At 39.4% G+C, this 27049-nt stretch overlaps 1 protein-coding gene across 5 annotated transcripts; it reads left to right on the top strand.

Moving 5' to 3' along the window:
• The first annotated feature begins 204 nt into the window (after positions 1-204).
• Positions 205-18612, top strand: LOC121599768 (lysoplasmalogenase-like protein TMEM86A). 5 transcript variants are annotated; one of them, XM_041927838.1, is made up of 8 exons: positions 205-337; positions 1184-1300; positions 7813-7982; positions 8060-8250; positions 8587-8702; positions 10022-10095; positions 17926-17953; positions 18099-18612. In XM_041927838.1, exons 2-8 carry the CDS (start codon positions 1274-1276, stop codon positions 18234-18236), a joined length of 744 nt encoding a protein of 247 aa, XP_041783772.1. In that variant the 5' UTR covers positions 205-337; positions 1184-1273; the 3' UTR covers positions 18237-18612. The 5 variants fall into 5 exon arrangements, with proteins under 5 accessions (XP_041783772.1, XP_041783770.1, XP_041783768.1 ...); XM_041927836.1 differs by lacking the exons at positions 17926-17953; positions 18099-18612 and adding an exon at positions 10269-10781 and having other exon boundaries at positions 205-301; positions 10022-10123; XM_041927834.1 differs by lacking the exons at positions 17926-17953; positions 18099-18612 and adding an exon at positions 10269-10781 and having other exon boundaries at positions 206-337; positions 10022-10123.
• The last annotated feature ends 8437 nt before the right edge of the window (positions 18613-27049 follow it).

Below are 27049 nucleotides of genomic sequence, written 5' to 3'. Positions count from 1 at the left end.
TTTTGAAAATTATAACTAAAAAGTTATAAACCAACATAGGAACATAAAAAAAATGTAACTTGGGAACAACCAGTATTTTAAAAATCAATGTTTTATAAATCCCATCTTTCAGGAATAACAGTACCGTGTAGTGTGAATTATTTGCATTAATTTTATTCTTACCGCTGTTTTCTAGGAACCCTTTACAAGTTTGTAGGAGTTCAATCATTTAGTTTACTTCGGTATAAGCCAGCAGTATCACGTAACAAGTATTGAATCGAGCATAGTGCAGAATACTCAAGTGAAGAAATTTTAGATATAGGTATACAATAGTGAATTCGTGTACTAGAAACTGATGGTATGAATCCTGCTTGAGGTATAAGAGGCATTCTAGCAATCGAGATTGAAAAAAATCAATAGGCTTTCTCGTTCTGCGCAACATATCATTAAACCTGACACAGCGAGAAAGCATGTTGATTTTGTTCCTCAAAAATGTTTAACGTAACGACTATCGTTGACACTTTCATGCAGCGTGTCGCAGTCTAGGGATCGACTCACTACAAATCGTACAAGTGTTCTGCGATCGTGGGATAGTGCGCCAAACGTTGTTTACATTTCTGTTAATTATGACATATTACAGTCTGCTCCTGAAATACGCGGTTTATGAGTTCCTGAACCAAGCGCGTAATTCAATTTTATTACGAAATATAGGCGCTTATTAAATGTTAGGGTAGTTTTGTTTAAACATAGTGCTTCTATTTAAGTCATAATTAATTTGAAGCATATTTTGATATTACTGACAAAAAATCAATATGAAAATTGTAGCAAAAAAAAGGTTAACTTTGATAATTATGAGAGCAATTTCTACTGATTGAACAAACAATCTATAAATAAAGAAAACAGCGATTTTTCGAACCAGCGTAACTCAAGAACCGTTTAAGCGGGAAAAGATTATTTATATATACATTTACATATCTATATATATATATATATATATATATATATATATATATATATATATATATATATTATTCAATATATATTATATATATATGTATATATTATCAATGTTTCATTTTTTCTAACGATGTGTTTAATCAATGTTCCGTTCCGTAATTTAATTAATGTTCCGTTATCACAGTGTTTAATTTCATTTGCGTGAATATTTTAAAATACTTTACACACATTATTTTGTCTATTTCAGATAAAGTTTTCAGTTAATTAACTTGGCGGCATCAACGGAATAAGAAGAAATCAACTTTTTTTTTTAATATAACACTGTGATAACGGAATTATGACGCAAAATGCAATCGACCGAAAAGTAAGTCCAACCTTTAATCTTATCTTTGTTTCAGTCGCATTCAATCTTAAGTCAGTTTAATTCGGATACGGTGAACCTATGTTATTTGCTTTGCACATGATAGATAACTCAAACAATTAGTGATGGACGCTCGAAATTGGAACCTACCGCTTGTGATTCTGTGTTAGGAATCGATTGCGATTCCAATCACGCTTTCGGAATCGATTACATTTCCTATATTGAATTCGAGTAAGATACCAGAATTTTGAACAAAAAAAACCAATGTTATTAAAGAGCTGCATATTATAGTGCAATGCAATGGCTGTGGATACAGTCGAATGTACAAACGATCCAATCTTTCATGAATTGGATAAAAATGAGGGTGAGAGGGGGGGGGGCAGGGGGGCATTGAATAATTTGCTTTAAAACAGTTTGTATAAACTTGGAGCCTTAACGCAGTGTTTCGGGTGAGCAAGTAACGCGATGGCATGAGAGCGACAATTTCTCGTGCGACTGTTATCAGCCTTTTTTTCATTGCGATAAGTGCATTTCGTTTTCGTTTAATTTTTCCTTCCTCATTCGCTTACATGAGAATCATTTAGCGTCAGATTGAACGCTGAGCGGTGAGCACAAGCCAACATACGAAACGCAATGGTGCGGCGCTTAAAGAGTTTCAACACTTAACGTAACAATCACCCACATGGGTAATTGGGTTCAAACCAAGGACTGGGTAGGAACGAGGTCAAATATTAGCCAAAATCGGATTGGCCATCTTGTATGGAATTTGACAGCAGAAAGTCTTTGAAAATTAATCATTTCCTCAAATATTTACTGTTACAACAGGCATACATACTCTTCCTGTAAAATGTATGATCCAATTAACATTTTTCTTGCAATAACCAGACCGGTTTATCATTTTAATCACAAATAAAATTTGAATCGAAAAGGGCTCTTAGATGTCAAACTGCCTGTAACGAATTTTTTGGGTACTTGTCAAATCGTTCTACAACAAACCTAGAATGGACCGTCCCCCCTTAGCAAGGACTGACTATCCGGCTGCGTGGTAATGAATAAAATCTCGAAAGCCTATATAGGCCGGCATGTCAGCGTAGGAAGTTACGCCAAATAGAAGAAGAAGAAGAATAATATAACAATTTCCACGTATGATGTGGGACAAAAAAAACTCAAACATTCTCAAATTTATTTTATTTTGTAAATCTATTCGAATTAACAGAAACATTAGTATTGCTGCCTCTTACTTAAAATAATGGGGCATGTTTTAAAATCGATTGAGGAGCAGTTCTTTTTATAAAAGAGTTATCGTTAATCACCTTGAATCAATTTTGGTTTTAATTTCTGAATAGAGTCATGTTGCGGAAAAATAGTACCCTATTTTGGAACCGATTCCGAAAGCCTAAAATACGGGCCTTCACTGAAATTGATTCCAGTTGAATATAGGGTGCTTACCAGAATCCATTCCAAAACTTCTCATCACCAGTATAAATCACGCATGAATTAACATCGAATGTGAACCAATTTTTTTAAATAAATCAGGGCATCAGAAGACTTTTTTGAAATGAAAAACATTATTATTATTTTTATTGTTTTATTTTTTATTGTTTTATTGGGGGGGGGGGGGGGCAGGGGGGCATTGAATAATTTGCTTTAAAACAGTTTGTATAAACTTGGAGCCTTAACGCAGTGTTTCGGGTGAGCAAGTAACGCGATGGCATGAGAGCGACAATTTCTCGTGCGACTGTTATCAGCCTTTTTTTCATTGCGATAAGTGCATTTCGTTTTCGTTTAATTTTTCCTTCCTCATTCGCTTACATGAGAATCATTTAGCGTCAGATTGAACGCTGAGCGGTGAGCACAAGCCAACATACGAAACGCAATGGTGCGGCGCTTAAAGAGTTTCAACACTTAACGTAACAATCACCCACATGGGTAATTGGGTTCAAACCAAGGACTGGGTAGGAACGAGGTCAAATATTAGCCAAAATCGGATTGGCCATCTTGTATGGAATTTGACAGCAGAAAGTCTTTGAAAATTAATCATTTCCTCAAATATTTACTGTTACAACAGGCATACATACTCTTCCTGTAAAATGTATGATCCAATTAACATTTTTCTTGCAATAACCAGACCGGTTTATCATTTTAATCACAAATAAAATTTGAATCGAAAAGGGCTCTTAGATGTCAAACTGCCTGTAACGAATTTTTTGGGTACTTGTCAAATCGTTCTACAACAAACCTAGAATGGACCGTCCCCCCTTAGCAAGGACTGACTATCCGGCTGCGTGGTAATGAATAAAATCTCGAAAGCCTATATAGGCCGGCATGTCAGCGTAGGAAGTTACGCCAAATAGAAGAAGAAGAAGAATAATATAACAATTTCCACGTATGATGTGGGACAAAAAAAACTCAAACATTCTCAAATTTATTTTATTTTGTAAATCTATTCGAATTAACAGAAACATTAGTATTGCTGCCTCTTACTTAAAATAATGGGGCATGTTTTAAAATCGATTGAGGAGCAGTTCTTTTTATAAAAGAGTTATCGTTAATCACCTTGAATCAATTTTGGTTTTAATTTCTGAATAGAGTCATGTTGCGGAAAAATAGTACCCTATTTTGGAACCGATTCCGAAAGCCTAAAATACGGGCCTTCACTGAAATTGATTCCAGTTGAATATAGGGTGCTTACCAGAATCCATTCCAAAACTTCTCATCACCAGTATAAATCACGCATGAATTAACATCGAATGTGAACCAATTTTTTTAAATAAATCAGGGCATCAGAAGACTTTTTTGAAATTAAAACATTATTATTATTTTTATTGTTTTTTTTTTATTGAGACTTTAAGCCAATTGGCCTCAATCGCCTCTTTCAATCGGTTGATTAACCGTCATGTTAATCTAATAACTTTGGATTAAGAAATCGTATCGACTTCAAATTTTAAAAATGGTCCAGAAAGGATGTGTTCTAACCATGTGCAAAAAAATAAAAAATATAAAAATTGTATTAATGATTTTTTAAATCATTTCAGTTTATATACCCCTCACAAGTACAACCGCCTACCCGGGTAGGCCATACATTGTGTATGGAAGAATGATGTTTTTCGTGGTGAAAAGCGTATATCTGTTGAATTATTTCATTTCATTTCATTTCATTTCATTTATTTAATACAATATCCGCCATCAAGGCTAAATATAATAGACTTAAAACTAATTAAATACTATCAAATAAACAAAATAATTCATGAAAAACTAAGCTACTAATTAGATTTGAATGAAAACTGTGTTATAGGATCATAATAATGTTTTATAAAATATCGTAGTAAAATTAGAATTTTAAAAATCCTATCAATATTTTTTCCAATAAAAAATGTGCTGTAACTTCAACACCACAACCGGCCTTGCCGCATGTTATCAGTGGATGATTAAGTCTTTTTATAAGTTTTACTTACGTTTCTTTCAAAAGCTATATAAATTTTTCAATTGTGTTGCTTGTTGTATAAATATATATGTTGACCATCTATAAACTATGCTTATCATGTTTTATAAAAACCGGCGCCGACCGGCTCCAGACAATTTCGCCGCCATGATCCAGTTGTTCGGGTCACGGGTGGTTCCAGATTCAAGTGCTTGAAAGACACCTGTTGGTGAAGATCACGTTGGGCTTATCTCTGCGTGAAAAGATTTATCATTTATAGCTGGACCATGAGAAATTTGTTGTCAATTGATCCCAAAACCTGTGAAAAAATACAACTGTACACATTCTTTCTTCTTTCTTTTGTGGCAAAACTACCGTTGCCAGTCCAGGTCTATGTAAGCCAGTACAGTATGTTCCTGAGTTATGCGGTTCTCGATTTATGCAGTATAAAGAGCATTTTTGCTAATAATTTTAATCCTCTATAAAGTCAAAAAACCTTCACGAATCTAATCAGCTTTTTGTATGGAGTTTGACAGTTGGAGGCTGAAATCATGTAAACACTCCATACAAAACTACACATAAAACTAGCCTGCAAATTGTATGTTGTACAGGATCATTTTTTTTAAACCCAATTTTGAACATTACTTTTTGACAGGACCGGTGAAAGCTTTTGCTCAAACAAGCTTTCTGGAGGCTTCACGAATACACAAAACACTCTTAAAATATTCATTCAGAAACAGGGGTGATAAAAATCAGACTTCTACATACATACTCCTTGGAATAAGCCTACCTGTATACTATATCCACTTTGATAGCTGCTCGAAAACTGCTATACAATGCAAACAGCTGACAGGCTGAAATTTTAGCCTTCGAACTTAAAACGGAAAAGGCTCCAATATCAAAATATTCTGCACGAATCGTATCAAATAAATCATTTAGTGTATACAAGTTCTAGATTGAATTAAAAATACCGAGCAATCAATTGTATTTTGGCAGAAAACCGCGAAATTTGACTTCGACTGATATTCGAGTTACGCGAATTTCTACGTTACGCACTAAAGTTGTGCTTCAAGTATCAAATCTGTACGATTCATTCAATTCATCAAAATAACGTCCTACCCGTCGAAATAAAGAACATCCTAGTATGCCAAGTCGTTCATTTTCCCTATACAAATATGAACGTGAACCGTATGACAAGGACATTCACGAAAAGAACGACCTATCCGTCGAAATAAAGCACGCCCTAGTACGCTATGTCGTTCATTCCCGCCATACAAATATGAACGTGAACCGTAATACTAGGACATTCACGAAAAGAACGTTCTACCAATAGTAATAAGGATCTTCCGGATCTGCCTAATAATACACTAATTATGTTCTTCTTGCAAAATAAAACAATTTACCACATTTTCTTCAACTGAAATGAACGAATGAATCGCGATTCACGTTTAGTTCATCTGAATCAAAGCCCTAGTACGCTCACGTTCATGGAAATGAACCGAATTGCTCAAGCCTAGTACGCACAAATCGCTTAACTCGGTAACAGACTGTAATTTGTTATCTATGGCTTGTTGATGCACACATAGCAGGATAGCTAGTCATGGGAGCTATGACCATAAGGGGCTTGCACACCTTCACAGTCCTTTAAATTGCTTACCTTCGCGAGTAAATTTATTCCTCAGTAAGGGTGCCGCAATCAGGAATTGCAGTTATGCAATATATTTGTCTTCGACTTCTTCTATAGAGCATATTTGATGTCGATTAAACCGTGGCTTAACTGCTATCAGAAAAACAATGCAAATGTTTTTAATTATTTTAAATATGATGAACGTGAATATTATAAAAAAAATCGTTACATATGAAGCTCTAGAGCAGAGCTCTCCAACCTATTTAGTATCGCGCACCACTTGGCTTTCTAGATACATTTGCCGCAGCCCACATTTATTAAGGGCATTTGGAAGATTTAGTTTAGTTCGTTAATAACATCTGCAACAATATTAAAGCTAAAATGATTTCCGACCCTAATCGCCTTTTTCGCAAGCAATATCGTTTTCGAATCATTCAATATCATCATCATCAATATCAGCCATAATGAAGCGTGTAATTTTGCTTTCAATGGGAGGTTTTAGTCAACAAATGAATTATATGATAAGATTTAGGCTAAAGATTACAATTTTGAATCTTTTTGGTTGATTTAAAAACTCGATCATAAAGGAAATTATTTTTTTTTCACATCGCGTGTAACCGTGTTTAGCAGTAGAACAGTTCAGTTGTCAAGTCCGCATTGCTTGTAATCGACGTAATCGAATCTTTTAAAGTTGTGCCATTTGGTATGAAGCAGTTATTTTGCGTGAGAGAAATAGCTCTGTTTGAATAATTTAGGCACTTATGTCTCGAGCAATTTTTTTGCTATAAGTCTGCTATAAGGCACGGTAAGACAACTATCACAAACTATTCGCCATCGTGGTACCGGATAAGTCCGAAAGTTACCGAAAGTACCGAAAACTTATCCAACCTGACAAGTACGTGAAGGACGTTACGTCAAAATGATGAAGAATAATAAATTAGTTACATTATATTACATTATTTCCCATTAAAGACACCAATTTAGCACATACGCGATTGCTTAAACGTGTTATAGCAATATATTTTGACAGGTTGGCGAGCATTGTTTATTTTCCTTGTAAGATTATTTATGCGAATCCTACTCATTTAGTTAATAAACTAGTAATTGTGAGCATGAAATTACAAAAACAATACGCCTAGCTGTCACAATATTCACACTTCATTCTTAAATTGTGATTTCATTTGAGGCAGGTATCCTAAACACCTGATGTACATCATCTGGAGCGATTGTGCTATCATCCGCTGCGCTTGTCTTTATAGTGGCTTGCATTGTTCTAACAAATGAAAACCCCTGTAACGGAAAAGTTATAAGCTCCCATCAGCATCATATCAATTCATTAAATTAGACCTTATAGTTTTTATCATATTATTTAATATTATATGTATTTTTTATTAGTTTATTTGCTCACAAGCACTTTTTTATTTGAATTTTATTTTGATTATAACATTTACGAAATAATATTTTTAGGACAAATCAACTATCTCAATGCTGATACCGTTTATAACATCAGTAATAATGTATTTTTCGTTGATTCAACATACGGAACGCAGCAGTACATCTTCAACAGTGCTTAAATGCATGCCCATATTCAGTTTACTATTTTATGTGATGTTGAAGGATTCTAAAGCAAGTAGAAAGTGTGTATCAAAAGTTTCTTTTATTTTTATTTACATCCAGAAATTATATTTCTTCTTCTTTTTTGTTTGACTTTTAGGGCAAATTATCACAGTCGCATTTTCTACGGCCTTGTGTTTTCTGTTTTGGGAGATTTTTTATTAAATTATGAATTATTTGAACCCGGTATGGGTGCTTTTGGTGTGGCACAAATATTCTACATATGGGCGTTTGGAATGAAATTAAACAAAATATGGATTGGTACAATTTTATACCTAACTGGGTTTTTAGGTAAGTATGTATCTACGCACGAGTTTTTATTCAAACTCTTCAAACTGTCTTCCCCTCCTGGTTTACATGGGTAAATATAAATTTATCCTTGTAAAGGTTTTAAGTAAAATAAGCAATGTTTAAAGGTATTTCTAACTAGAACCACCCAATAACATGCCCGTCATGGGTTCAAGCCTACAATGGAGCGTCCCCCCGTAGCAAGCATTGACTATCCGGCTGCGTGGTACTGAAAAAATACTCGAAAGCCTGTATATATCGGGACCGTCTGTCCGTTTAAATCATGAAGGTCAAAACATGTATTCATTATACTCTCTGTTATTTTTTTTATTTTTTCAGCAATCACTCTATTTTTTGAAAATTTAAACACGGTGATTAAAATATGCCTACCATTTTATGCTATTCTATTGTTAACCATGTGCTGGAGATCATTGGCTAGAATCGACAGATCGGATGTAAGTACACGAAATCAAATAGTTTGTAAAATAACTTAAACCCAGTAGTATGGAAACGGGTTTTCTATTTATCTTATTTATATATTTATTATATGTTTTTGCCAGGGTCAAAATACTTAAATCTGATAACAAAATCTCACACAACTTGATGGTCAATGTAACTAAAATACATCAGCATGATTGGACGACAGTTGTTAAGATTGCATGGGTCAAACAAATTGGTATTATCTTGCCCGTTTAGTTTCAAGAATGTGGATAAATAGAGGTAAAGCTAATAAACAGCATAACAAGGAACGAATAGCCGGATTTAAAAAAATTAAAGAATTAAAAATCAAAATCAGCAGATACAAGTTGGACGGTGTGACATTAAAAAGTTAAAATAATAATAGCAATATAAAATCAGAAGTCAGTATGAATTCTTGAAAAAAGTCATACAACAATAGCCAAGCATTAATAGGCAATAAAATAGTCATATCGTTCATTGAATATGTGTATGAAACATTCAAACGGATCATTGAACCTAAAACAGTTCTCCGTGGCTCTATGTATAGGACAGCTTGGTGTAAGGATTTCGCAGGAATGGAGTTACGCTTATTATATGAGAGCATAAATTTTAGGCAATAGTGAACCAGATTATAAGTTGGTGCATACATTTAAATGTCTATCTGTTAGTGTTTCCAGTTCAAATAGGTCACACCGTTCATAAGTCGGCTAAGAAATATCCCTGCCCACAAGTTTTAGAAACAAAAATCGTGTAACCCTAAGCCTCTTCGATTAATCTACCCAATGCTGTAAGGCACGTCCATTTCAATAGAGGACGTACGTATTCTTGAATCCCAAAAAAATTGTTATGGAGTTTGAAGTTGGTGCTTGGACGCGTATTATTTTATATTTTTAATTTTTGGTCATCATATAAAACAGGGGTCTCCCAACTTTTCAGTTCGCGGGCCGCATAGCTTCACAATCAACTTTGTTGAGGACTATTTTGACGCTACCTTTAGAATGGGTGGAAGTTCAAATCTTGTTTTAATAAGAAAATACTAGCAAAATACATAAAATTTCTGGAGCTTTCTTTTATTGAATCTTGATTTTCGTCTACCAGAAATAAAAAAATAAATTTTGATAGGTTAGTCAGAAAAGAAAGCTATTTAATTTAACCTTCACCCAGTCATCGCGGGCCGCATTAAAGGCTATTGCGGACCGCATGCGGCCCGCGGGCCGTAGTTTGGAGACCCCTGATATAAAACATTATCGTACCTCAAGAAAATAGTATCTGAGGATCCCTTTTTAAATTAATTTCTAAATGTTTTTTTTTTCAGAGCTATTTGCGGATTGTGTGTGGCATTGCTAGTATATTATTTGTAATATCTGACGGTATAATAGCAATCGACAAATTTTTCACTCCTATAAAATCGGCTCAAGTAAGTAACTTAAATTGTTCAATAAACAAACCTAACTCAATTTTTCACTAAAAAAATACGGGTTTTCTCGGTTGGTTTGTTTTGATCCAAACAAATGATTACAAAACTAAAAATCATACTACTGTTTTGTTGTCTTCATTTTCAGACGTATATCATGATAACGTACTATCTCGCACAAGTCGGAATCACGCTTAGTATTAATGATGTTCAACTGTATCAGACTTCAACTTTTACGGAATCATCCGTGCGAAGTGACAACAAAACTAAACATAAATCGTACTAAATTTGGGTTTCCTTTTTAAATGAAGGTAACATTCAAAGGATGAACTGAAACAAAAATGAAATGTTCTTCACCTTTTTTTTATTTCAATATTCTAAACAACTTTTCTGTGTCGTTTAAGTCACAACAAACATACAAACACATACATAGACGATAATCTGCCTATTTCAGGTTATTTTTATTTGTATTAAATATACTGGGATGTAATATTCAGAATTATGGGATTATGGTAAAAGGTATGAAAATCGGACAACAACTTGAAAGATACAATATAGGCAGGGCAAAAGATGAATGATAGATTTTGTTTAAATGAATTAGAGCATGTTAACACGGACTGACACGGCCAAACTAATAAACATTAGCAAAATAAAAATTCAACAGTGTATACGTGTTTGAAATACTACCCAAATTATCACAAAGTTTCCTTGCACTTTCACAGCCAGTGTTATCGTGAAAAGGAACTCTACGTGCAATGGAATTTGATTCAATGGAATTGTTGGTGCCAAAGACCCTGTTGGGGATAATTCCAACCACATCATTAAATGTTGCGAAAAGGAGCATCCCAAACGTACAGTTATCATATTAATTTTTCCACATTCCTGCAATGGTGGATGTAGTAATCGGTGAGTAAACGTTCTGAGAGCTGCACCAAAGTGAGTTGATATATCAGGTGGGCTTATCCAGTGCAATTTGACGTCTAAAAACGAAATGATGATCATCATTGATGATGATTGATCTATGTTATTTTTTTCTAAGTATCTGTTATGTTCTACTCTTTTACTTTATTTAACCATTTATTAAACATGCGATATAAATAAAATACATAATGAACAAACACTTTAAAACGTATACTGTACGGACCGCGCACCAGCTGCACCGAGAGCCCCTGCCGAGAGCTCCTGCTCGATCGGCCTTCGTACACACTCTCATCGTGCGGCGCTCGGCACACACTAATATTATGCCCACGCCCGAATGCAGAGCCGATGGCATACGATTCTATCTTCACCATTAACATAAGTCTTATAAGTGTTTGAATACCACTAAAACATATACAGTCTCGGGTGATAAAACTTATATCTATTACAATTAAACTTTTATTCTACAAAGCTTAGACGGAAACCCGCTCACGTCTATCTCTCGGCTCGGCTCGTGGGGAAGTGACCTCTTCGTGCTTACTTCGTCTCTAGGTAACATTCCCTGTCACCTGAGAGAAAGGAGGCCCATGCAGCATCTGCATCTGTAAGGCCGTCTACACGAGGGCACTCCCCAACTTCTTCTTCTTCTTCTTTGGCACAACAACCGCTGTCGGTCAAGGCCTGCCAGTACCCACTAATGAAGAGAGCTTGGCTTTCAGTGACTTATTGTTACCATAGCAGGATAGTCAGTCCTACGTATGGGAACACGGTCTATTCGGGGCTTGAACCCATGACGGGCATGTTGTTAAGTCGTACGAGTTGACGACTGTACCACCAGACCGGCCCATGACTACATTATCGGAATTGTCGAAAGATAAAACCTAGCATCTTATATGCCTTGTTAACAGTGTTGTCAACGTGTAAACGGAAATTTAAACTAGAGTCCAGTGTAACGCCTAGATCACAAACTTCGTGACAACGATCTAACACACTGCCTAACAACGAATTACTAATTAGACTTGATCGTTTTTTCAAGTCTATGAAACGATATAGTAAAAAAGCACGGGCTAGCTCGATATCATTTTTAGACACCATGTACCAAATACCAAGTATGAGTTTCTTCGTCCATGGGGCCCCTATTGGGCACAAAAGTTCTCGATGAGACTACTGTACACATTGTTTTATATGCTGGAATTACCATCCACGGGGCCCCTAAATATACGGGGACCCCCGCGGCCGCTCAGTCCGCGTACCGTTAAATCCGCCACTGGTTGGAGGGGATGGGGACAGAAGTTGCGGCGGAGATGTCAACAAAATCGGTGAGCATGGTTCTATGATCGATGGCGAGTGTAGCGGTAAAGTTTCTGTTGTTGTGTTGTTGTTGAACATTTGCCTCATGCGAGCATGAGATTGGGACAACAAAGCATTCTCGTTTTTTGGATTGCCGTGGGAAATAAATCTTTTGTATTGTATGCTTCGTAGCCCAGTGCTGGGCTCTAACGCTAGATTCAATAGCGATTTTGGTACACCGATTTTGAATGAGATGAACTTGAGTTCATGAGACATGTTGTGTGGTCGAATCTTGTATGTCAAAATATGGATAGTATCCGGTTGTTTTGATATCAGTTCACGCATATCATCATATAATGTAGTGTTGGGATCAACTCTAGTAACAAAAGCCAGAATTTATTTTCTGTATTAGAATTGAAACAGCTGATATTCATGTAGAGGTCAAGTTCATTCCTGTGTTAGATGTGGATGAAACACCGCTGGACATAAAAATAGGATTTTTTTTGTTTTTTGTTTTTGGCTCAATGCATGCGCTAGATGTGTTATCGGCAAGAGTGCGAGGCGTACTGAAGTTGCAATCGCCGATTTTTGCCTTTCATACTCCCATTTTTGGTGCGCTACTAACCTGAGTTACGAGTGCCAATGACGTGTCGCGGCAGTATAAAAGGAGAGCCAAATCGTTTTGCACTTCATTCTTCAGTCAGTGGTCAAGGTTGCTGTTAAAAAATTCCACAACATCATCTTAGGTCGCGGTAAGCACTGCACACCAGAGGAGCGAAAACACATTCAGGGGCTGTTTCGTGAGAACGTCCCAATATAGACAATATGCAAGGCGTTCGGCCGTTCGCGGACGTTTGTGGACAACGCCATTCGTAGCGAGGCTACGGGTAAGTCGTCCGGTCGTCCGCGAAAAACTACGGCTAACGTTGACGCGCAGATTGTTGAAAAGGTCAGCGCGGACCCTTTCAAAACTTGCACTCGTATCAAGCCGGAGCTTGGATTGAAAGTTTCGTCGACGACGGTATCTCGCCGTTTACGAAAGGCTGGGTTCTGTGCCCGGAGACCACGGAAGGTTCGGAAGCTGCAGCCGCACCACGTAGAAGCGCGCATTCGGTTTGCCGCAGAACATCTAACTGCATCCATCACTTGGTAAATGAAAATAATTTTTTCGGATGAGTCCAGAATCAATCTGGATGATTCGGACGGCAAAAAATACGTCTGGCGCCTTCCCAATCAGGCGTATCATCCGAAAAACACGATAAAAACCCTTAGTCACGGAGGCGGCCACGTAATGGTGTGGGGTTGCTTCTCCTAGCACGGCCCGGGTCCTTTCGTCCGTATCATCGGGACTCTGAACTCGGAAGGGTACAGAAAAATACTTAGTCGTAAGATGTTGCCATACGCTCGACAAACATTCGGCGACGAAGAGCATTACATCTTTAAGCATGATAACGATTCAAAGCACACATCACGAAGAGTTAAATGTTATTTGGCAAACCAGGATGAGCAAGTTCTACCGTGGCCTGCGTTGAGTCCTGACCTCAATTCGATTGAAAATCTGTGGAAAATTCTTAAGGACAAGCTCAAGAATCAACATGCATCCTCAGCTGATGAGCTATGGGCACGCTGCGAGGAATTGTGGAAACGCATACCTCCAGAAAGATGCCAGAATCTCATCAAGGATATGGCTACTTGCTGCCAGGCAGTGAAAGACAATAATGGTCAACACATTTACCGTTAGAATGTGTTTTCGCTCTGTAGAACAACGCAACACCACCTCCCAACCACCACTTAATCAGCTCTTTTCAGGGCTACCAAAAAATAATGAAAAGAACTATCTCTTTCGGTCAGAAAAAAAGTTCATATTTTTATGTCCACAGGATGGTAATATGAGTGAACGAGAACGGGTTTTTGCTAAACTGGTTTCCAATGAATCTAACGCAGAATGTTTCATACTGGCGGGCGGAATAACGGCTACCGATGAAATGTCGAATAAGCTGGGATGCTGAGCGGGCTGGTCACTAGTGTTAGTGAGCGAGTTTGCTTGGTTGGACACTCGAGGTGGTGATGAAGTTGTGTTTGTGATAGTGGTATTTAAATTCTCACTTAAAACTCGATTCGGACGATTTTCACTACATTCAACTATGTTTTGCTTTTGTAGATCGATGGGACAACCTGATGAATTAGACAAATTGGTATTTGATTGTAACGCCGTAATAATGTCGGTGTATATGTGATCACTGAATCGCTTGTCTACTACTTTTACTTTGTCTTCTTTGAAGGTTTGTAGGAGTTGGCCTATTGCACTAATACAGGTAGATTTGCTTTCACGGCACTGTGGGCAGATCCATCTGAGACCGCTGTTGCTGAACAATTCTTTACTGCACGCATTCGTAATGATAAGGCACCTTGGATGAAAAGAAACTGTACGTGTAGACAACTCCAAATTACCACAATATTTTATGCTTTCATCAGCAATGAGGAGTAAACACTGTTTGCATTTGTCACTCATGATTGTGTATTTTACATCATTGGCTGGTGTGAGTGAGAAAATGGTGTTGGCGTAAATGATGAGCTGACTTGTAGATAATTATTCGTCTTAGTGTGCGTAATGGAACTGGATGTTTGATGTTCGGTGGCCAAAGATGCGATCAAATAATGTGATATCAGCTGATGAAATTTCGTTTAAGCAGGATGCTGCGATATCACCGGTATCGGTATGTACAAGAGCGGCAAGAGCGGCGTTTAACTATTTGAAGCAGTACACAATTACAGAGGAGCTACGAAGTTCAACCGAAAATAACTGGAGAAGTACGGAGCACAAAATAAGCACTTGTTGTTCCGTCGACGGTGTGAGAATGATATGGTTCAAGCCCCAAAAGGACCGTCCCCCCATACGTCGGACCAACCATCCTGCTATCAATCGTAATCAATTAGTTGCTGAAATTCAAGCCCACTAATTGTACATGCTATCTATCAAACTATCAAAACTATCAAACTATCAAACTATCAAAGAGGATTCCGAAACGGAAAATCAACCACTGATCAGATCTTCATAATGCGGCAGATCTTGGAGAAGATGGCTGAATACAAAAACGACACATACCATCTCTTCATAGACTACAAAGCCGCATACGATAGCATAGCCAGGGTAAAACTGTACGACGCTATGAGCTCATTTGGAATCCCGGCCAAACTGATAAGGCTAGTTAGAATGACTATGACCAACGTCACATGCCAGGTGAGGGTGGATGGAAAACTCTCAGGACCTTTTGCTACCACCAAAGGTCTGCGCCAGGGGGACGGGCTTGCCTGTCTCCTATTCAACTTGGCGCTAGAGAGGGCCATCCGCGACTCGAGGGTGGAGACTACGGGAACCATCTTCTATAAGTCAACCCAGATCCTGGCATACGCTGATGATATAGACATCATTGCTCTGCGGCTCTCCTATGTAGCAGAAGCCTACCAAGGGATTGAGCAGGCGGCAGAGAGCCTCGGATTGCAGATAAACGAGGCAAAGACCAAACTGATGGTGGCAACATCAGCGGACCTACCAATAAATAATCCGAATCTACGTAGGCGTGACGTACAGATAGGTGAACGCACTTTTGAAGTCGTCCCACAATTCACCTATCTTGGGTCAAAGGTCAGCAACGACAACAGCATGGAAGCTGAGTTGCGCGCAAGGATGCTGGCTGCCAACCGGTCATTCTATAGCCTGAAAAAGCAGTTTACCTCAAAGAACCTGTCGCGACGGACGAAGCTGGGACTATATAGTACCTATATAGTACCAGTACTCACATACGCCTCTGAAACATGGACACTGTCCAAATCTGACGAAACCCTCTTAGCCGCGTTCGAGAGGAAGATGCTCAGAAGGATACTTGGCCCCGTATGTGTGGAAGGACAATGGAGGAGCCGCTATAATGACGAGCTATACGAGATGTACGGCGACCTCACTGTCGTACAGCGTATAAAGCTCGCCAGGCTCCGGTGGGCTGGCCATGTTATACGCATGGAAACGGACGACCCAGCCCATAAAGTCTTTTTAGGCCGTCCACAAGGACAGAGGAGGCGTGGTAGGCCCAAATTGAGGTGGCAAGATGGCGTGGAGGCGTCCGCCATTAAGGCCGAGATAACGGACTGGAAGACGAAGGCGCGAGACCGTGAGCGGTTTCGGACACTCCTGAGGCAGGCCAAGACCGCAAAGCGGTTGTAGTGCCGGATAATCGAATCGAATTGTACATGCAGGCCTGGTTGTTGTGCCAAACAAGAAGAAAATATGTAAATTCAAATATTTTATGCCTATATTCTTCACAAAGTACAACTTACCACAGAAAACAACTTGAAAATTTATCTTTTTAAAGAATATATCCAAATCATCCGCGCCGCAAAAACTCGGAGATCTGGTGCCATACAAACCAGTAATAACGGACGCAAACTAGTGATGAGAAAATTCCTAAATTTTAGGCCTAAGCGACTTTACAATGAGTGCATATAAATGGAGATTGATAGCCACGGCGAACGTAATTCGGTGAACTGAGACCACGCTTTTGCCGAATTTGTTACTTGTGGAAATAAGAAATGAGAGAAACACAAATCTCTATTATAAAATTCTAGTAAAGGCTGATCAGCGTTACTTTCCAGCGGTAGCTTGGATGATTTTTGTTTAGTTTACATCCATACAATGGCAACAACTTTGGTTATGGAAAACGCAACGCCGACTTGGTTTTGAGTGTTTCGAGGTGTAAGGAAAGAATGATACGAGTTACAGTCAGAATTCTATAGTTGCTCGTGATTTTTCTTTTGCGTGATTTTTCGGGATTTTTTCATATATTGGCCTAATTTTAGCACCCCCCCAAAAAAAAAAAAAATAAATAAATAAAAACTTCATTCAATAATCCTCATTCGATTCAAACAACTAGACTGCTTTGCATAGTACCATGATTGAGACAGATTCAGATACTATTCAAGTCCCGAATTATAAAAGCAAGCAGTATGAGTTTGAGATTAGTTCCAGCACCGACAAACCGACGTGACACTTCGAACAAAATGAGCTTCAAAAGTTGTCTCCTTATTTCAAATGAAAATACGTTAAACACTAGCGCCATCTCTATAATGATTCGCTTACTACACTGACATAGAGAAGAAACTGCTAAACCCCCTTTTTGTTTTTCTTCGCAAATTCCAATGCGTATTGTTTTATGTACTTCTCACATCTTTTGCATTGATTTGGAAACTTATAAAATGATTTTCCTGGGTGTTTTGTCCAATAATTCTCACAAAATCTTGCCTCACACTTCCTTCGCCATTTGTATTTAGAAAAGTTGTTTACATCGAAGCAGCAGTGAACAGAGCTTACTTTGACAGAAGTGTTCGCCTCACTGGTAAATGACAGTACTTTCCTGTGGGACACTTTTGTAACGCCAGTGTCATGTCGGTTTGTCGGTGGTTCCAGTACCCGTATGTAACAGAATCTGCATGGGGTCAGGATCGGTTCCAGTATCGTTATGAGTTCAGGACCGGTATGGTTTTTGTGTATATTATTTGTAATATATATTATTTGTAATATCTGACGGTATAATAGCAATCGACAAATTTTTCACTCCTATAAAATCGGCTCAAGTAAGTAACTTAAATTGTTCAATAAACAAACCTAACTCAATTTTTCACTAAAAAAATACGGGTTTTCTCGGTTGGTTTGTTTTGATCCAAACAAATGATTACAAAACTAAAAATCATACTACTGTTTTGTTGTCTTCATTTTCAGACGTATATCATGATAACGTACTATCTCGCACAAGTCGGAATCACGCTTAGTATTAATGATGTTCAACTGTATCAGACTTCAACTTTTACGGAATCATCCGTGCGAAGTGACAACAAAACTAAACATAAATCGTACTAAATTTGGGTTTCCTTTTTAAATGAAGGTAACATTCAAAGGATGAACTGAAACAAAAATGAAATGTTCTTCACCTTTTTTTTATTTCAATATTCTAAACAACTTTTCTGTGTCGTTTAAGTCACAACAAACATACAAACACATACATAGACGATAATCTGCCTATTTCAGGTTATTTTTTATTTGTATTAAATATACTGGGATGTAATATTCAGAATTATGGGATTATGGTAAAAGGTATGAAAATCGGACAACAACTTGAAAGATACAATATAGGCAGGGCAAAAGATGAATGATAGATTTTGTTTAAATGAATTAGAGCATGTTAACACGGACTGACACGGCCAAACTAATAAACATTAGCAAAATAAAAATTCAACAGTGTATACGTGTTTGAAATACTACCCAAATTATCACAAAGTTTCCTTGCACTTTCACAGCCAGTGTTATCGTGAAAAGGAACTCTACGTGCAATGGAATTTGATTCAATGGAATTGTTGGTGCCAAAGACCCTGTTGGGGATAATTCCAACCACATCATTAAATGTTGCGAAAAGGAGCATCCCAAACGTACAGTTATCATATTAATTTTTCCACATTCCTGCAATGGTGGATGTAGTAATCGGTGAGTAAACGTTCTGAGAGCTGCACCAAAGTGAGTTGATATATCAGGTGGGCTTATCCAGTGCAATTTGACGTCTAAAAACGAAATGATGATCATCATTGATGATGATTGATCTATGTTATTTTTTTCTAAGTATCTGTTATGTTCTACTCTTTTACTTTATTTAACCATTTATTAAACATGCGATATAAATAAAATACATAATGAACAAACACTTTAAAACGTATACTGTACGGACCGCGCACCAGCTGCACCGAGAGCCCCTGCCGAGAGCTCCTGCTCGATCGGCCTTCGTACACACTCTCATCGTGCGGCGCTCGGCACACACTAATATTATGCCCACGCCCGAATGCAGAGCCGATGGCATACGATTCTATCTTCACCATTAACATAAGTCTTATAAGTGTTTGAATACCACTAAAACATATACAGTCTCGGGTGATAAAACTTATATCTATTACAATTAAACTTTTATTCTACAAAGCTTAGACGGAAACCCGCTCACGTCTATCTCTCGGCTCGGCTCGTGGGGAAGTGACCTCTTCGTGCTTACTTCGTCTCTAGGTAACATTCCCTGTCACCTGAGAGAAAGGAGGCCCATGCAGCATCTGCATCTGTAAGGCCGTCTACACGAGGGCACTCCCCAACTTCTTCTTCTTCTTCTTTGGCACAACAACCGCTGTCGGTCAAGGCCTGCCAGTACCCACTAATGAAGAGAGCTTGGCTTTCAGTGACTTATTGTTACCATAGCAGGATAGTCAGTCCTACGTATGGGAACACGGTCTATTCGGGGCTTGAACCCATGACGGGCATGTTGTTAAGTCGTACGAGTTGACGACTGTACCACCAGACCGGCCCATGACTACATTATCGGAATTGTCGAAAGATAAAACCTAGCATCTTATATGCCTTGTTAACAGTGTTGTCAACGTGTAAACGGAAATTTAAACTAGAGTCCAGTGTAACGCCTAGATCACAAACTTCGTGACAACGATCTAACACACTGCCTAACAACGAATTACTAATTAGACTTGATCGTTTTTTCAAGTCTATGAAACGATATAGTAAAAAAGCACGGGCTAGCTCGATATCATTTTTAGACACCATGTACCAAACACCAAGTATGAGTTTCTTCGTCCATGGGGCCCCTATTGGGCACAAAAGTTCTCGATGAGACTACTGTACACATTGTTTTATATGCTGGAATTACCATCCACGGGGCCCCTAAATATACGGGGACCCCCGCGGCCGCTCAGTCCGCGTACCGTTAAATCCGCCACTGGTTGGAGGGGATGGGGACAGAAGTTGCGGCGGAGATGTCAACAAAATCGGTGAGCATGGTTCTATGATCGATGGCGAGTGTAGCGGTAAAGTTTCTGTTGTTGTGTTGTTGTTGAACATTTGCCTCATGCGAGCATGAGATTGGGACAACAAAGCATTCTCGTTTTTTGGATTGCCGTGGGAAATAAATCTTTTGTATTGTATGCTTCGTAGCCCAGTGCTGGGCTCTAACGCTAGATTCAATAGCGATTTTGGTACACCGATTTTGAATGAGATGAACTTGAGTTCATGAGACATGTTGTGTGGTCGAATCTTGTATGTCAAAATATGGATAGTATCCGGTTGTTTTGATATCAGTTCACGCATATCATCATATAATGTAGTGTTGGGATCAACTCTAGTAACAAAAGCCAGAATTTATTTTCTGTATTAGAATTGAAACAGCTGATATTCATGTAGAGGTCAAGTTCATTCCTGTGTTAGATGTGGATGAAACACCGCTGGACATAAAAATAGGATTTTTTTTGTTTTTTGTTTTTGGCTCAATGCATGCGCTAGATGTGTTATCGGCAAGAGTGCGAGGCGTACTGAAGTTGCAATCGCCGATTTTTGCCTTTCATACTCCCATTTTTGGTGCGCTACTAACCTGAGTTACGAGTGCCAATGACGTGTCGCGGCAGTATAAAAGGAGAGCCAAATCGTTTTGCACTTCATTCTTCAGTCAGTGGTCAAGGTTGCTGTTAAAAAATTCCACAACATCATCTTAGGTCGCGGTAAGCACTGCACACCAGAGGAGCGAAAACACATTCAGGGGCTGTTTCGTGAGAACGTCCCAATATAGACAATATGCAAGGCGTTCGGCCGTTCGCGGACGTTTGTGGACAACGCCATTCGTAGCGAGGCTACGGGTAAGTCGTCCGGTCGTCCGCGAAAAACTACGGCTAACGTTGACGCGCAGATTGTTGAAAAGGTCAGCGCGGACCCTTTCAAAACTTGCACTCGTATCAAGCCGGAGCTTGGATTGAAAGTTTCGTCGACGACGGTATCTCGCCGTTTACGAAAGGCTGGGTTCTGTGCCCGGAGACCACGGAAGGTTCGGAAGCTGCAGCCGCACCACGTAGAAGCGCGCATTCGGTTTGCCGAAGAACATCTAACTGCATCCATCACTTGGTAAATGAAAATAATTTTTTCGGATGAGTCCAGAATCAATCTGGATGATTCGGACGGCAAAAAATACGTCTGGCGCCTTCCCAATCAGGCGTATCATCCGAAAAACACGATAAAAACCCTTAGTCACGGAGGCGGCCACGTAATGGTGTGGGGTTGCTTCTCCTAGCACGGCCCGGGTCCTTTCGTCCGTATCATCGGGACTCTGAACTCGGAAGGGTACAGAAAAATACTTAGTCGTAAGATGTTGCCATACGCTCGACAAACATTCGGCGACGAAGAGCATTACATCTTTAAGCATGATAACGATTCAAAGCACACATCACGAAGAGTTAAATGTTATTTGGCAAACCAGGATGAGCAAGTTCTACCGTGGCCTGCGTTGAGTCCTGACCTCAATTCGATTGAAAATCTGTGGAAAATTCTTAAGGACAAGCTCAAGAATCAACATGCATCCTCAGCTGATGAGCTATGGGCACGCTGCGAGGAATTGTGGAAACGCATACCTCCAGAAAGATGCCAGAATCTCATCAAGGATATGGCTACTTGCTGCCAGGCAGTGAAAGACAATAATGGTCAACACATTTACCGTTAGAATGTGTTTTCGCTCTGTAGAACAACGCAACACCACCTCCCAACCACCACTTAATCAGCTCTTTTCAGGGCTACCAAAAAATAATGAAAAGAACTATCTCTTTCGGTCAGAAAAAAAGTTCATATTTTTATGTCCACAGGATGGTAATATGAGTGAACGAGAACGGGTTTTTGCTAAACTGGTTTCCAATGAATCTAACGCAGAATGTTTCATACTGGCGGGCGGAATAACGGCTACCGATGAAATGTCGAATAAGCTGGGATGCTGAGCGGGCTGGTCACTAGTGTTAGTGAGCGAGTTTGCTTGGTTGGACACTCGAGGTGGTGATGAAGTTGTGTTTGTGATAGTGGTATTTAAATTCTCACTTAAAACTCGATTCGGACGATTTTCACTACATTCAACTATGTTTTGCTTTTGTAGATCGATGGGACAACCTGATGAATTAGACAAATTGGTATTTGATTGTAACGCCGTAATAATGTCGGTGTATATGTGATCACTGAATCGCTTGTCTACTACTTTTACTTTGTCTTCTTTGAAGGTTTGTAGGAGTTGGCCTATTGCACTAATACAGGTAGATTTGCTTTCACGGCACTGTGGGCAGATCCATCTGAGACCGCTGTTGCTGAACAATTCTTTACTGCACGCATTCGTAATGATAAGGCACCTTGGATGAAAAGAAACTGTACGTGTAGACAACTCCAAATTACCACAATATTTTATGCTTTCATCAGCAATGAGGAGTAAACACTGTTTGCATTTGTCACTCATGATTGTGTATTTTACATCATTGGCTGGTGTGAGTGAGAAAATGGTGTTGGCGTAAATGATGAGCTGACTTGTAGATAATTATTCGTCTTAGTGTGCGTAATGGAACTGGATGTTTGATGTTCGGTGGCCAAAGATGCGATCAAATAATGTGATATCAGCTGATGAAATTTCGTTTAAGCAGGATGCTGCGATATCACCGGTATCGGTATGTACAAGAGCGGCAAGAGCGGCGTTTAACTATTTGAAGCAGTACACAATTACAGAGGAGCTACGAAGTTCAACCGAAAATAACTGGAGAAGTACGGAGCACAAAATAAGCACTTGTTGTTCCGTCGACGGTGTGAGAATGATATGGTTCAAGCCCCAAAAGGACCGTCCCCCCATACGTCGGACCAACCATCCTGCTATCAATCGTAATCAATTAGTTGCTGAAATTCAAGCCCACTAATTGTACATGCTATCTATCAAACTATCAAAACTATCAAACTATCAAACTATCAAAGAGGATTCCGAAACGGAAAATCAACCACTGATCAGATCTTCATAATGCGGCAGATCTTGGAGAAGATGGCTGAATACAAAAACGACACATACCATCTCTTCATAGACTTCAAAGCCGCATACGATAGCATAGCCAGGGTAAAACTGTACGACGCTATGAGCTCATTTGGAATCCCGGCCAAACTGATAAGGCTAGTTAGAATGACTATGACCAACGTCACATGCCAGGTGAGGGTGGATGGAAAACTCTCAGGACCTTTTGCTACCACCAAAGGTCTGCGCCAGGGGGACGGGCTTGCCTGTCTCCTATTCAACTTGGCGCTAGAGAGGGCCATCCGCGACTCGAGGGTGGAGACTACGGGAACCATCTTCTATAAGTCAACCCAGATCCTGGCATACGCTGATGATATAGACATCATTGCTCTGCGGCTCTCCTATGTAGCAGAAGCCTACCAAGGGATTGAGCAGGCGGCAGAGAGCCTCGGATTGCAGATAAACGAGGCAATGACCAAACTGATGGTGGCAACATCAGCGGACCTACCAATAAATAATCCGAATCTACGTAGGCGTGACGTACAGATAGGTGAACGCACTTTTGAAGTCGTCCCACAATTCACCTATCTTGGGTAAAAGGTCAGCAACGACAACAGCATGGAAGCTGAGTTGCGCGCAAGGATGCTGGCTGCCAACCGGTCATTCTATAGCCTGAAAAAGCAGTTTACCTCAAAGAACCTGTCGCGACGGACGAAGCTGGGACTATATAGTACCTATATAGTACCAGTACTCACATACGCCTCTGAAACATGGACACTGTCCAAATCTGACGAAACCCTCTTAGCCGCGTTCGAGAGGAAGATGCTCAGAAGGATACTTGGCCCCGTATGTGTGGAAGGACAATGGAGGAGCCGCTATAATGACGAGCTATACGAGATGTACGGCGACCTCACTGTCGTACAGCGTATAAAGCTCGCCAGGCTCCGGTGGGCTGGCCATGTTATACGCATGGAAACGGACGACCCAGCCCATAAAGTCTTTTTAGGCCGTCCACAAGGACAGAGGAGGCGTGGTAGGCCCAAATTGAGGTGGCAAGATGGCGTGGAGGCGTCCGCCATTAAGGCCGAGATAACGGACTGGAAGACGAAGGCGCGAGACCGTGAGCGGTTTCGGACACTCCTGAGGCAGGCCAAGACCGCAAAGCGGTTGTAGTGCCGGATAATCGAATCGAATTGTACATGCAGGCCTGGTTGTTGTGCCAAACAAGAAGAAAATATGTAAATTCAAATATTTTATGCCTATATTCTTCACAAAGTACAACTTACCACAGAAAACAACTTGAAAATTTATCTTTTTAAAGAATATATCCAAATCATCCGCGCCGCAAAAACTCGGAGATCTGGTGCCATACAAACCAGTAATAACGGACGCAAACTAGTGATGAGAAAATTCCTAAATTTTAGGCCTAAGCGACTTTACAATGAGTGCATATAAATGGAGATTGATAGCCACGGCGAACGTAATTCGGTGAACTGAGACCACGCTTTTGCCGAATTTGTTACTTGTGGAAATAAGAAATGAGAGAAACACAAATCTCTATTATAAAATTCTAGTAAAGGCTGATCAGCGTTACTTTCCAGCGGTAGCTTGGATGATTTTTGTTTAGTTTACATCCATACAATGGCAACAACTTTGGTTATGGAAAACGCAACGCCGACTTGGTTTTGAGTGTTTCGAGGTGTAAGGAAAGAATGATACGAGTTACAGTCAGAATTCTATAGTTGCTCGTGATTTTTCTTTTGCGTGATTTTTCGGGATTTTTTCATATATTGGTCTAATTTTCGCACCCCCCCAAAAAAAATAAATAAATAAATAAAAACTTCATTCGATAATCCTCATTCGATTCAAACAACTAGACTGCTTTGCATAGTACCATGATTGAGACAGATTCAGATACTATTCAAGTCCCGAATTATAAAAGCAAGCAGTATGAGTTTGAGATTAGTTCCAGCACCGACAAACCGACGTGACACTTCGAACAAAATGAGCTTCAAAAGTTGTCTCCTTATTTCAAATGAAAATACGTTAAACACTAGCGCCATCTCTATAATGATTCGCTTACTACACTGACATAGAGAAGAAACTGCTAAACCCCCTTTTTGTTTTTCTTCGCAAATTCCAATGCGTATTGTTTTATGTACTTCTCACATCTTTTGCATTGATTTGGAAACTTATAAAATGATTTTCCTGGGTGTTTTGTCCAATAATTCTCACAAAATCTTGCCTCACACTTCCTTCGCCATTTGTATTTAGAAAAGTTGTTTACATCGAAGCAGCAGTGAACAGAGCTTACTTTGACAGAAGTGTTCGCCTCACTGGTAAATGACAGTACTTTCCTGTGGGACACTTTTGTAACGCCAGTGTCATGTCGGTTTGTCGGTGGTTCCAGTACCCGTATGTAACAGAATCTGCATGGGGTCAGGATCGGTTCCAGTATCGTTATGAGTTCAGGACCGGTATGGTTTTTGTAGCAGTTATCCAAGCTGTGGCCCGTGGCGTGAAAAGAAATGGTCCGCGAAAGAATTGTTTTTTTTTTTTATAGAAAAGTTTAATACACTACACATCGTGTATTTTTTCGCCATAATCGAGATAAACATTTCAACAGAAATGTCTAGAAAAAGATTTCAACATATTTTTATCAAAAAGATTCTAAGTCCACAAAATGTAATCCGCGGCTAATCTGTTTTCAAAGCCAATTGAACTGTGATCCTTAAAAGGATGGAGACCACTGCGATATGGGATCAGGATCGATTCCACGATCGGTATGGTGTCAGGATCAGTTGAAAGACCGGTTAAGGGTTATGATAAGTTCCATGGCCAGGTTTATGACAAATTTTAACACATTCAGTCAGAATTCAATAATTGAATGCTTTTTTGATGGCATGCTTTTGAATTGACCGCTCGATTGTTGGCTGACAGTTCAATTACAAAGCATGCGTTTGGATGGAAAACTCGGGTTTTGAAAAAATATTAAAATCTCATGGTATGCCGAGAAAAATTTCAGTAATTTTTTGTAACAAAAAACGTGCCAACTAAAAAGCACAAATTCAACAGTTGGCAGGGAATCGAAGTTCAAGCAGTGAGTTCAGACGTTATATGGGATTAAAATCAGTTCCAGTACCAGAACGATTTCTGAAAAATTTCAGGATGGACATGGGTTCTGGATTAGTCCCGGTGTTGCGTTAGCAACGTCCGGTGATATTTTTTTTCCCGAAATGATTCACTCGCGACGTTAGTTAGGTTCTCTTAACTTCACTTTATTGTATTCTATTAACGCAGTACGTAACGGTGGTACTGTAAATTTACTTATAACAAAGTGGTTAAAAAAATTCCACTGCTTCTGGTTCCGCGGTGATGACGAGAAAAAGAGAAAGTGCTTTCCCAAATTTCCCTTTTATGGCTTTTCCACCATTGCAAATTCGCGGGCTTGCGATTTGCTCGATCCTCATCGTTAGTCGAGCAGTCCCACAGTCGAGCAGTAATCGTGGGTCAAATGTCACTGCTTGACACTTGCGCTGACATTCGATGTTTTCCTGTGTTAAACAATAACATTCTCCCGCCCAGTCAATTGCCCGGAAGCTCTTGACTCTTCAGTTCGTTATTGTTGTTGTGTCGTGACCATGTGTTTTCGCTTACCATTTCGTGGGTTATTCTTAGTGCTGTCGACTGTTGGTCTCCGGCGGGTAAGTATTATTTTCCTGTTGTACATCCAACACGGCTATCTTCGTGGCCGGCCGTTCGTAGATTCCGGTGCTTGTAGCTACGGTTGCGCGCCGGACTTGCCCGTCCTTCGACTGGATGACCGCCACTACCCGTCCCTTGG

This window comes from Anopheles merus, chromosome 3L (assembly GCF_017562075.2).
Source record: "Anopheles merus strain MAF chromosome 3L, AmerM5.1, whole genome shotgun sequence".
NCBI classification, from domain to species: domain Eukaryota; kingdom Metazoa; phylum Arthropoda; class Insecta; order Diptera; family Culicidae; genus Anopheles; species Anopheles merus.
Note: the sequence above shows the minus strand (reverse complement) of the source record. Positions and strands in the feature narration are given on the sequence as shown.

Excerpts from the sequence above, each read along its gene's own strand:
- LOC121599768 (XM_041927838.1), top strand. The coding sequence starts at position 1,274 with ATGACGCAAAATGCAATCGACCGAAAA. Across the intron at positions 8,251-8,586 it reads ATACCTAACTGGGTTTTTAG|CAATCACTCTATTTTTTGAA; the intron begins GTAAGTATGTAT and ends TTATTTTTTCAG. Across the intron at positions 8,703-10,021 it reads CTAGAATCGACAGATCGGAT|AGCTATTTGCGGATTGTGTG; the intron begins GTAAGTACACGA and ends TTTTTTTTTCAG.